The 13,149-nt window shown below is 43.5% G+C and overlaps 1 protein-coding gene across 2 annotated transcripts in view; it reads left to right on the top strand.

Moving 5' to 3' along the window:
• Positions 1–262: 262 nt before the first annotated feature.
• DCBLD2 (discoidin, CUB and LCCL domain containing 2) overlaps positions 263–13,149 on the top strand; it is a 107,837-nt gene continuing 94,950 nt past the window's right edge. The window contains exon 1 of one of the 2 annotated variants that reach the window (XM_049858379.1): positions 263–879. In XM_049858379.1, coding sequence (XP_049714336.1) covers positions 666–879 — 214 coding nt within the window. In that variant the 5' untranslated portion in view covers positions 263–665. The remainder of the gene's footprint in view (positions 880–13,149) is intronic. The other variant, XM_049858378.1, reaches the window with a different exon arrangement.

The following is a 13,149-nucleotide window of genomic DNA, read 5'->3' as shown; positions in this document are numbered from 1 at the left end:
TCGGCGGGACCAGCTTGGGCAGCGGTCCCAACAATAACAGGCGCGCGAGCCTGCGGGGGCCGCGGGGGCCAGGGCGCGGGGCGGGACCGGGGCTGGAGTAGGAGGGTGGGACGCTTCCCAAGATCAAAGGGGATTGGAGGAGAGAGATGAGGGGCGGTGGAGCTCCAACGGTGGGTCGGGGAGCTAGCGGGCCGACCGAAGAGGGAGCGTGTTGATTGGGTGGCGCGGAGGCCGACGGACCAAAGCCGACTGCGGATTGGCCTTGGCGGGCTGAGGAGGCGTGGCCTGCGCGCGCGAGAGGGAGCGCGAGGGAGCTGGCAGCCCGCCTGCCAGCTTGCTAGCCAAAGCCGCGGGCGAGCGCGGCGAGCCGGGGTTCGGGCGAGAGTGCGGCCCGGGAGGTGCGTCCCCCAGCTCCGCCGCGGCGGTCCTTAGCGGCTCAACCTCCCGGCTTCCTTCCCTCCCCTCCCCTGCGCTCCGCCTGGGCTCTCGGGGCGGGGAGCGGAGGGAAGGGACGAACGAGGAGGCGAAAGCGGGGTGAGGGGCGGAGGGGGTCCCGGCGCGGGGCGAGGCGCGCGCTGCCCCTTGCTCTCCCGCCGCCGCCGCCGCGTCGCTGGCTGCCGTGGCCCCGGGGCGCCCACTATGCAGGCGGACTGCCGGCAGCGGCGATGGCGCGCCGGGCTGTGCTGAGAGCCGGGCGCAGCCCGCAGCGCCCCGGAGTTCGGGCCGCGGCCGCCGCCCCCGCCCGGGCCGCGCTCTCGCTCTCCAGCTCCCGCTCCCTTCCTCCCGGCTCCAACTCCTCCTCCTCGTCCTCCTCCATGCCCCTGTTCCTCCTGCTCGTACTCATTCTCCTGCTGCTCGAGGACGCCGGTGCCCAGCAAGGTGAGTGGTCCCGGGGGAGTGCGGGGCAGCTCGGGGCGCACCTCTCCCGGCCTGGAGCCGGACCTGCAGGCGGCGCCGGGGAGGTGCGTGCGCCCGGGTGCGCGGCCAGGCTGGCGGGGCAGCGGCGGGCTTGAGTTGAAAAGGTGGGCTCTGTCCGCCTGTTCCCCAAGTCGGCGCGGCTTTACTTTTTGACAAGGCCATTCATTTCTCTCAAAAGAGGAAAATGGGACCCTGCTGTTTTGGCCACTTCTTTAGTGTTGGATTCTGCTGCTGGGGAGAGCCTTTGGGAGGAGAGAATGTGTGGCGATGTGACTTTTAAAGTTAGGCCAGGTGAATGGATGGACTGAGTAAAAAGGCAAGAAAGTTAAATGGCATCGTGAACGGATTAAAGACAAGTAGTGATAGTTATCCTTTGTGAAAGTGCTCAGCTTCTAAAGCGAATGAAATCGATTCTGGCAGTCTTTAAGCCTTGAATTCAGAACATGTCCTTTATAGTCCCTGTCTGTCCATCAGGATGGTCGTCTAGATTATCTGGGTCACTGGGTCTGAGCCAAGTTAAAGTGTTATGTTGCCCCAATGGAGTGTTCCATGTTAAAGGGTAAACCCTTCCAGAAAATGACAAAACTTTTTTTCCACCTATAATCCTCGAAAAATCTATCCCGGAAGCAAGTAGAACTGTTTACTGAATAATCATCATAATGGAAAGAGAATGCAGGACTAATTTTTCCCCCTTGTAGTACTACCACAGTTTTGAAATCACTTTGGTAACACAGAACACGCTTTCCCACTGCGTTACCTACTTAATTGGAATGAAAAGGATAATAATTGTTATGTATTGACTGGGATGAATTTTTTCTTTTTCAAATTCATCTTCAGCTTTAAGTCCAGCTTACTGTTGCTCTAACATGGTTTTCAGCCGGGCATGGAATCGTGGCCATAAGCCTGTCATTGTGAAGGTGCTGAAACTTTGACAGGCATGTGGAAGTGTGATCTATCTGATTATGACCAGAAAACGTATTTGGTAAACTGACCTCTTTAGATGTAGGCTCGTTTCTAGGCAATATAGTTTAAAATTTTGTGGGTAGAAATATATCTAAATGCCTCATATTCAGGTTTTAGTGGTATTATCCTCTGAAATGAATTATTGAACATCAAACCCGTTAAACTAAACTTGTTGCTGTCGAGTTGATTCCAGCTCACAGCGACCCTGTGGACAGCGTAGAACTGCCCCATAGGGTTTCCAAGGAGCACCTGCTGGATTTGAACTGCCGATCTTTTGGTTAGTAGCAAAGCTCTTAACCACTGGGCCACTTAGGGCTCCTGGTGAACATCAGTACTTAATAAATTCAAGAGAGTATGAAATGCTTTCCTTCCTTGAAGTTTTAGAGCCTCTGTGTTTAGCTCCTGGTTGAAAAAACAAACAAATAAGGAACCCACAAGGTTTTACATGACTAACACTTATTTGCCCATGGAAGCAGCAGTTAAGAAATTCAAGGATGTATTGAGCAGATCTACTACAAAAGACCTCTTTAAAATGTTAAAAAGTAAAGATGTCTGCTTGAGGACTAAGGCACGTGTGACCTAAGCCATGCACCTCATATGCATGTGAAAGCTGGACAGTGAATAAGGAAGACCGAAGAAGAATTCCTGCCTTTGAATTTTGGTATTGGTGAACAATATCGAATATACCGTGGAGGACTGCCAGAAGAACGAACAAATCTGTCTTAGAAGAAGTACAGCCAGAATGCGCCTTAGAAGAGAGCGTGGCGAGACTCCGTCTCACTTACTTTGGACACCTTATCAGGAAGGACTAGTCCCTGGAGAAGGACATCATGCTTGGTAAAGCAGAGGGTCAGTGAAAAAGAAGACGACAGTTAACGAGATGGATTGACACAGTGGCTGCAGCAGTGGGAGCAAACAGAACAACGATTGTGAGGATCATGCAGGACTGGGCAGTGTTTCCTTCTGTTGTTCATGAGGTGCCTATAAGTTGGAGCCAACTCAGCAGCTCAGCACCTGACAACAACGCCAATGGCAATTCGTAGAAGGGGTAAGGGATGTGAATTTTCTGGCCTTCCCTCTTGTAGCCGAACACTTATTTAAGCTTTACTTTGTGCCAGGCACAGTTCTAAGAGGTTTATGTACACCAACTCAGTCTGCACCGCAACCGTGAGATAAGTCTCGCCAGCCCCATTTGGAATCGACTCGGTGGCAACTAACAACAACATCCCATTTCAAAGATAAGGAAACTGAAACAAAGAATTTAAGTTACCTTGATACTGAAAGGAATGTTTCTATAAGCAGAATGTTCCAAATGTTTTTGCTTATTTTACACCTGCAGGTGTTCGTATTATTGTTAAAAATCTTGTTATGGTATAGAATGAGTTACATGCCTTCCCCCCAGAATCACGCCTTGATTTTAGAATTTCTCAAGCCCAGTCTAATATTTAACAATTTTTTTCTCCTTCATAGTGTCGTCTTACATAGATTTCAGTGTAGATTAACACAAATAGAAAATGATGCTGTTCATTAAAAGGCCTGATTTCTAGTTCTTATATTTTAAGCTGATTGGATAAATTTTAAGTCATTTAATCTCTTTGTACCTCGGTTTTCTGTATTGGTGATCTGAGAAGTATCCTATCTCATACCTTTCTCGTAGCTTTAATGAAGATGAAATAATAGTATCAAGGAGCTTTGTAATAGTGTCAAGGGGAAAGCATAATATATTTATAAATGATTACTATTAATCCTGAGCTTCTAAATTGATAGAGGGCCAATTAGGTATACCTCATCTGCAAGCTCAGGATTTGTGTGAGATTTGAATTCCCTAACTTTAAAATTGTATTTGCTCCCGAGAGAACCTGGTGCGGTCTGTGGTAGGATGGCCTTTAAACCAGGGTCTTAGCAACGTGACACGTGCTTCAGTGACCACTGGTATTCCCTCACGTGACCTGAAAACAGGTCACATTTGAGTATGAGAAGTAATGCATTTCAAGACCTGTAGAATTTTTATGAATGGGAGTGTACACTTACTGTAATGTGAAGTTATAAGCTGGGGTTTTTACTCTTTTCTGTAAGAAGCCTTAGGAGGAAAATGGTAATAAAACGTCAACAGTTACTGTCTTTTGGTGGTAGAATTTTGAGTAATTTCTTCTTTACACTTTTCCATTTTTTCTATAATTTGCGTGTATAATTTGCAGATAGAATAAAAAATGTGGAAAAATGGTTTTTGACACGTAGACTTTTTTTTTCCCCAGCCAGCCTCGGTAGAAATGTATTTAATAGGTATTTTGAGATAGAGCTCTGCCTCAGGGATTTTTGATGTTGCAGATATCGTTTTGAAATAGATAGCAAAAGATGTTAGCCTCATTCTCATTAATGCCGTGCTCTGCTATTCCTGAGCAAGCTTTTTCTCTTTATCTGGCTCAGAATAAAATTTATCTGTGGCCTGAAGACCTTTCACAGCAAAGATGTATTTTAACCAATCTTATTTTGCTAATAAATTTATGGATTCTATTTATTCACATTTATTATATTGATGTTTTAAATATGGCTTATAATCATACACTTTTGAGTTCTAAGTTTGATACCAAGAAAAGTTTATCTTCAAAATCTTTTTTTTTATTCTATAAAATGGATGTCTTTCTAAAAACCTTAAATGGTGGAAACTTACGCTGATGGCATATTTCCTACTGTAATAAGTCTACTTAATACGAGGTCAGTAGTCTACTATGAATGAATTTCTGTCTCTGGTTTTCATTATGACTAGGAGTTTGAGCTCTCATAAACTCAGCTTTCTCATTTGTATCAAGAAGGGGTTATCTACCTTCTGGGTTAGAATATGACCTGTACATGATAAAACACAGAGAATTAATTTTAAAAATCCATTCATTAAGTGTTCGTGAAGGCATTGATTTTTGTTTGTGAATTTAATAAAAATGTGAAACAAAGTAGGTTCTCACTTTAAAATAATCATTCATTTCCGCAGTAAAATTTGGAACTAATGTGTGAAAAAAAGTTTGGATTCTGTGAAGTAATGCCTTTATTTGCCTGTGATGCAGGGGAATATTTTTTGAACAATAGTTGTAAACTGTCAGAAATGAAGAGCTTATCTCATATTGACACTGGTTAATTTAGAATTTCCATCGTCTTTTCTTGGTCTGATAAAACATTAGAGCTCTTTCCTGTAGTTTTATTCAGAGGCGGAATCAAGGCATCCTTTTTTGGCTGTATATCTGATTAATTTTGCCCAGTGGAAATTACAGACAGCACACATTCCACATGTGCTAATGATGAAATTTAAAATCCACATTTTTGAAACATGTAAATGAAAGACTAATAGTAAAGTTATGTGTCAGTTGTTTTTTTGGGTATATCCCCCTATGTTACAAGCAAACACAAAACATTATTTTCCTCTGGACATAGTTAGTAATTCTGTTTGAACATCTGTGCTTTAGTCTAGAAGAACATCATGGGAAAAAAAACTTAAGTGGTGAAATTGCTGTAAGTGACAGTACCGGTACTAGAATTCAAGTGAAGATGGACGAGGAAAGGTTGATTTACATGGGGGTAGATTTTCCGTTTAAGGACTATACTTAACAAAATGGGCTGAGGTATGAACACTCAGGTAGTTATAAACCAAAAAAACCAAGCCTGTTGCCGTCGAGTCGATTCCAGCTCATTGCAACCCTATAGGACAGAGTGAAACTGCCCTGCAAAGTTTCCGAAGATCGGCTGTTGGATTTGAACTGCTGATGTTTTTAGTTAGCAGCCAAATGCTTAACCACTGTGCCACCAGGGCCCCTCAGATAGTAATATTGGGCATTAATTGAATGTATGCAGGTAGAGTTTCTACTTCCACTTCTTCATTAGTTGGAAGAACGTGGAATGATGACATAAGATTAAAAGGATTGGGAAAAGCTTCATAGAGATAGTGATTTTGATAAACGTGAATGTTGACATATGATGTGAGACAGCTTGGCAATTTTTCTTGTGTGGCACGTGGATTTGATTTATAACAACCTTGTGGCCATAGCACTTTGTATTTATTTTAAAAATATCGTTCGATGACAATGACAGTTACCCAAAAGCAGTAACTTAGATGGTAATTATCCACAATTCTACCCCATAACCTGTCAACTTAAATTTTTTTATGTTCTTTTCTACTCCATAGTCACATAACTATATGATTTCACATAGTCATAATTTTAGTACTGGTTTGTTACATTCTGTAGGCATATCATGTTAAACAGTTTATAGGCCAGTTCAGCACATACAAGCATCCCTGTGACATACAGCAAGGCAGAAATTTCAAAAATGTAAAAATTGGTCGCAAGACATTGGTTATTTATGAAGTAATTACTTTATCATTCAGAGCTGCTGTTGCACTGTTTTCTTTATTTCATTTGATTAAATTCTTCATTCTGCATAGAATCTTTTCAGAAAGTGTGTCACTTCCGTATGTTATCTTAGAGACCTAAGTCATTCTAATTCCGCAAATCATTATGTAGGTTAAATTCTTGTAATCCATGAAGACAAATGCAGATATTCAAATAAAGTAGTATTTACTGCATACCAAGCAGACAGGATCCTAGGCTGATCTCTGAGGGCTGCTAAAAACATCAAGTGTGTATCATCTCCCTCTCCACTCTGAAAGGTAGGCATTTGGAAGAACTTTGATTAGCTACTGAAATTATGGGGAAGCCTCCAAGGTGCAGGCTCCCATCAACTGCTTCCTAAGGAGAGTGGGCCCAAAGTTCAGTGCAGGGCTTTTGTTGAGCAGGATGCGTGCACATTTGCAGTCAGAGCTGAACGGCTTGGGAGCAAAGAGAAGATACCCGTATCATTCTCTCGTTAAGAACTATCAGTGTAAAGGGCTACCAACTGTAAGCTCCCAGAGGGGTGTGCACATATGTCAGTAAGTCCTGGAACATTCGGAGAAGAGTGGAATGTTGGTTGGCATTATCTTTAGAAAACCTACAGCCTAATTGGGGAAATAATTACCTCCTAGTTGGAATATATACAGTGTGCAAAAATAACCCAGGAAATGTGCACAGGGCTGTGGGCTGGTGAGGGAGGGCGAGCTCACAACACCCAGAGAAGCAGGAGCAGCCTTGTGGATAAACTGGTTTTAGGTGGATGGGCTTTGAAAGATTGCCAGGTTTCTAGACCACAGGGAGGGCAGACATTCGAGGGGTAAAGAGCACAATCTGAGAGCGGCAGAGAGTCAGGAAGCAGGAGAGCGTGAATGCTGTCTTACTTCAGGGACAGCAAGCCTTTCAGGCTCTGCTCCTGCCCCCTGTATCCTCCTTCAGCCCTGCACCCTGCACCCCTGCCCAGTCATTGGGCAGATATTTGTTGACTAGTTATTGTGGGTCATCTAGGGTTCTAGACACTGGAAAACCGCTTTCTTGGGGCTGTGTTAATGACTTCCATGGTATGGCCAGCAGCCCCTCAGTACCTAAAAGATGCAGTCCAAACTTCTTTGTATGTAATTTATGTGCTATTTTTCACAATCTGGTTCCTCCCTTCCTCTCTGACCTAATCTTATGTCAGGGCGCCTCACAGTTTATACCTCAGATGTTAGACTGAGCTACAGTACTTTTGGTTCCTCTGATAACACTGTCATTTCATGCCTTTTTGCCTTGTTGCACCTACTGATCTTTACTTATATGCGGTTTTCTGTACTTGGAATGCCCTTGTCTTCTTTCCTTGCCCATCATCTCAGTGATGTTCTTCCCCTGGTCCCTGACAGTTTCCAAACTGGGCCTAGGTGCCAGTCCTCATTGTCTGTTTTCTTTGGCTCTGGATAGCTCAGTTACTGGAGATAGTCGCGTGGCCACTGTGCTTCCCAAACCCAAAACCCATTGCCTTCAAGTTGATTCCGACTCATAGCAAACTTTCAGAACAGAACTGCCCCATTGAGTTTCCAAAGAGTGCCTGGCAGATTCGAACTGCTGACCTCTTGGTTAGCAGCCGTAACATTTAATCACTACGCCATCAGGGTTTCCAACTACAAATTAGGTGTACACAACTGCTAAGCAAGAGGTCGGAGGTTCAATTCCACCCAGAGGCACCTCTGAAGAAAAGCCTGGTGATCTACTTCCAAAAAACTAGCCATTGAAAACCCTATGGAGCACAGCTGTACTCTGACATGCACGGGATCATGCGTCATGTCTTGGGATTGACTCAACGGCAACTAGCCGTTGGTTAATCAGATCTGAAAGGAGGATGGCTGCTCAGTAGCAGCATTTTGACGATCCCTTTTTAATAGAGCTGATTTGTAGAGCTGAACTCCTGCCCTGTTCCTCATCCCCTTATCACATGACTGCCTCCTGCCTCACTTTCCCTACTTCCTGAAGCCATCTCTTCCACCTTGTCCAGAGCTTGCTCCATCAGGGAATATGAGCTTTGCTTTAGTATACTTTTAGCTCCTATGGTGCCTCTTACCCTGTATCTGGAAACACACTCAGAAGGCCACTGGTTTATGCATCTTTCTTTTCAACTCTTTGCTTCCCAGGTACATTATATTTTTCTGCTTTTGTTCAGTGACATACTTCCTAAAAAGTAGCCTTCGTCTCTGCCGTACATTTTCTTTGTGTCTGGCACACAGCAAATATTTGTTAAATGATGAATTTATTTTTAAACCCTTGTAGTCAAGGTTCTGCTCTACTGAAACTGTTTTTTTCTACTGTCAGTTCTGTTTTTGTTTTTTACTCTGCAAAATCGGGGTACTTTGTCTCTTGTTATTCTTTTCTGTCCCAGTGGTCATTGAAAGTACGGAGTCAGACATACCTGTGTTTAAATCCTAGCCATGTTGACTTTTGGGATGTGCTTAAATCACTCTAAATGTTTTTAAATATACAACTCCTCTCTTTTTAGAATGTGTAAGGGCTGGGAAAAAATCTGTTTGGGTGGTAAGTGAATTTTTCTTAAATGAGTGACTCAGTTATGTTAACTGATAAAAATTGTTTCTCTTTCCCCTGCTTTGCATTTAAAATCTCCTTTCCATCTTTCTGTGCCCTATCCTCATCCCACTTATCGTTTAGGGGAGCTCTGCTTTAAGGGCCTACCCCTAGCTCCATGAGAGGTACCAGACCATGCAGTAGGAGGCTGATTTTCACATTATTTGTCCTTTGCTGGCCTTCAGCCCACCCAAACCTTAGTGTTGCCTTTTCTCACCTCCCTTTTAACCTCCACTCTGTCTCTCCAACTTAATACCTTTTCAATTGTTTCTACTTTCTTTGCTCTCCACAGTCTCAGACCATTCTCAGGTTCATGGTCATACCTCTTCTCTCCTGGCGTGCTCTTGTTTCTGGTTTTCTTTAGGTCTCGGAAGCTAATTCATAGGTCTGGATGTGAGGTTGGTATTCTGTTGCATGGGTGGAGAGAAGGATTTTTTTTTGTTTTTTTGTAATTTTTATTGTGCTTTAAGTGAAAGTTTACAAATCAAGTCAGTCTCTCACACAAAAACCCATATACACCTTGCTACACACTCGCAATTACTCTCCTGCTAATGAGACAGCCCACTCTCTCCCTCCACTCACTTTTCATGTCCTTTTCGCCAGCTTCTAACCCCCTCCACCCTCTCATCTCCCCTGCAGGCGGGAGATGCCAACATAGTCTCAAGTGTCCGCCTGATCCAAGAAGCTCACTTCTCACCAGCATCCCTCTCCAACCCATTGTCCAGTCCAATCCATGTCTGAAGAGTTGGCTTTGGGAATGGTTCCCATCCTGGGCCAACAGAAGGTCTGGGGGCCATGACCACCGGGGTCCTTCTAGTCTCAGTCAGACGATTAAGTCTGATCTTATGAGAATTTGAGGTCTGCATCCCACTGCTCTCCTGCTCCCTCGGGTTCTCTGTTGTGTTCCCTGTCAGGGCAGTCATCGGTTGTAGCCGGGCACCATCTAGTTCTCCTGGTCTCAGGATGATGTAGTCTCTGGTTCATGTGGCTCTTTCTGTCTCTTAGGCTCATAATTGAGAAGAATGTTTTAATTAGGAATCTTGAGGTTGTGCGGAGCTCTGGTGGCACTTGGGTGCTAACCGGAAGGCCAGTAATTCAAACCTGCCGGTGACTTCATGGGAAAAAGATGTAGCACTCTGCTTCCCTAGAGATTATAGTCTCGGAAGCCCTACGGGGCAGTTTTACCCTGTCCTGTAAGGTCGCTGTAACTTGGAATCAACTTGATGGCAGTGGGTCTTGAGGTTGTGGAAAACAGAAATCCAGATGTGCTAAGGCAGAAGGGAAAGAGATGAAAATGTGAGATAACTTGTGGAGTCTTCCTAAGAGCTGAACTAACCCAAGCCAAGGAGAGAGCATGAATGCAGCTGGACCTCAGGCGCCACAAGCTCTGCTTAATTTTTGTCTCTTCCTTCAGTCTGGCCTTTTCTACATGTTAGGAATCATTGCTCTCAGCAAACCTTAAGGTTTGCAGCTTCAACACCTGAGAGATTCTGGGATTTTCCCTATTGTACAAGGTCCATAAATTGGATCGAAGGGACTCATTGGCCCACTGTGAGTAAAAACCCACTGTGGACCAGCCAACTAGCCAAGGAGTGTGAGGTAATATAAAACCTGTGGGGAAACAGCAGAGTAATGAGGGGGGCACTAGACAGAGGTGTCCTTTACGAGGGAAAAGAGTATTCACACTTATAAAGTATCTGCTATAATTTACATAAATTCTTGTTGAACCTTTATCTTTACCTAGGAAGATGAGTAGAATTATTTCCATGTACAGGTGAAGAAATGGAGGTTTATAGAAGTTAGGTGCCCAGAATCTCAAAAGCTGGCATGGCTTTCTGACTCCAGAGCCTCTGTACTTTCTCCTGTTTCACTTGCTTACCATAATGTAAGGTTTGTTTGGGTTTATTATTTTTTAAATTCAGCAGTACACATTAAGAGGCTAGTATTTTTCATTTCTGTGCATATGAGTTGGAGTTGACAACAATAGTTTTTTTTTTAGGTACAGTAGAGAGATTATGGTAGTGGGAATGGGGAGGAAGATCAGGGGGTTCAGAAAGGTTTTATGAAGGAGGCAGCATGAATTGGCAGAGTGAGAGAGCATGTGCGGTGGCACAGGTGAGAGAACGTGGAGTATGTGGGGACTCACCCATATTTCCACAGCTGGAACAAAGAGATTGTGGGAGCAAGTCAGGAGATGAGACTGGAAGGGGAATCAGGGGCCAGATTATAACGGACTTTGTATGCCTTGCTGAGGAGTTTAAGCTTTAAGTATCATCAGTGGAGAACAGCTGAAGTATTTTTAAGTAATGGACCTGCATAACCCAGTTGGTGTTTAAGAAGGACACCGGCAAGATTGTTCTTATGAATTGAATCGTGTCTCCCAAAACGGGGTGTCACCTTGGCTAGTCCATGATTCCCAGTATTGTGTGACTGTCCAGCATTTTGTCAACTGGTATGATTTTCCTATGTGTTGTAAATTCTATCTCTATTATGTTAATGAGGTGGGATTAGCAGCAGTTATGTTAATGAAGTAAGACTCAGCCTACAAGATTAGGCTGTGATTTAAGCCAACCTCTTTTGAGATATAAAAGAGAGAATCAAACAGAGAGACAGGGGGACCTTATGCCACCAAGAAAGCAGCACCAGGAGCAGAGTGCTTCCTTTGTACCTGAGGTTCCTGTGCTGAGAAGCTCCCTCACCCGGGGAAGATTGATAACAAGGACCTCCCCCCAGAGCCAATGGAGAGAGAGGGCCTTCGCCTGGAGCTGACACCCTAAATTTGGACTTCTAGCCTCCTAAACTGTGAGAGAATAAATTTCTCTTTGTTAAAGCCATCCACTTGTGGATTTTCTGTTACAGCAGCATTAAATGAATAAGATAAGTGTGGACAGTGAATTAGAAGAAAGATAGGAGCCTGTTAGAGAACTACTGCAGTAGCCTAGACAGTAAGTGTCAGGGTCTGTATTTGTTCAGAGGGACTAAATTTAGAGATATTAAGGAGATAGAAAATATAAAACTTAATGACCAATTAAATTTGTTACTTGAAAAAGAGAGCAAGGAGTCAGTTAAATTCTGTTTTTTCTTTGTGGAATTTTCTTCTTCCTGCTCTACGCCTCTCATCCTCCAAGATTTCTGCCAAGCTTACTGCTCTTTATTTGACACACAGACACATACACACAACCATAAAGCACCCGTTACTTCCCCGTAGCAGTTATCATCACTGAAATTACTTGCTGTGTCTGTCTTAACCCTTAAACCCTGTAAGGACAGGGGCCATGTCTGTCATTTTTACTGTTGCCTTAGTATAGTACATGACCCATGGAAGACGTTCATAGAATGCTTGGGATACATTGAGTTTGAAATTCTGTGGAACCTCTGAGCAGAGGTGTTTAATATGTAATTGGATACTAGGTTCGAGGATTAGGAGAGAGGTTGGAGCTAAAGCCTTACACTTTGGAGCTTTCTCCATTTGGGCAGTAACTGATGTTACAGGAGTAGGTGAGACTGTCCAGGTAAAGTACATAGAGTAGGAAAAGATCTCTGAAGAGCAGCAGTATTAACAATAAGTGGTAGAAATGTAAGCCAGATAAGGTACTTGAGAAGTAGAAGCTTAAGGGTTAAAGGAAGAAATAAGACAAAAGGAGAGTTTTAAGGAGAGAGAGAAGATAAAAAGGAAGAAAGGGAGGATGGCAAGGAGAGAAGGACCAGCAATGCCAGATGCTATAGAAAGTTCACAAAAGACAAGGGTGGAAAAGTATCCATTGACTTTGGCAGCTTGGAAACCAACTGCTTTAGTGAATCATTTCATTGGAAAGGAGGTAGGTCTGGAAACAGAATTGCAGTACATTGAAGCTAGAATAAGAGACATTTAGGATAGACTACTCTTTGAAGAAACATTGCTATAAAAGAAAGAATAAGTGAGAAAGAAGGTGGTAGACTTAGGAGCACACCCAGTGGAAGGAGGTTTTTTGTGGTTTTTTGTTGTTGTTAATGCTTATTGTTGTAAAATTTGTTAAAGCATAGATCCGAAGCCCCACTGGAGATGTACCTTATAGGTTATGCTTTACAAAAAAGGCAAAATCGTGATTCTCATGCAAATATAAAATGAATACATGTCAAAGATTTTATTCAATTAATTAACGAGAAAGCCAGTAAGATGTTAAAACTGGTCCAATAAGTATTTGAGAACTAGGTGTTTATATAGAAAGTGATATGATATGATTGCTTGATCAGAGGGCCAAAACTAGTTCATGACCCACGGGGTCGTAAATTGTAACGTTTGGGACTACCTCTTCAACCACAGAGA

The sequence above is a fragment of the Elephas maximus genome, chromosome 18 (assembly GCF_024166365.1).
Source record: "Elephas maximus indicus isolate mEleMax1 chromosome 18, mEleMax1 primary haplotype, whole genome shotgun sequence".
In the NCBI taxonomy this organism is placed as follows: Eukaryota; Metazoa; Chordata; class Mammalia; order Proboscidea; family Elephantidae; genus Elephas; species Elephas maximus.
This window is presented reverse-complemented; position numbering and strand designations above follow the sequence as displayed.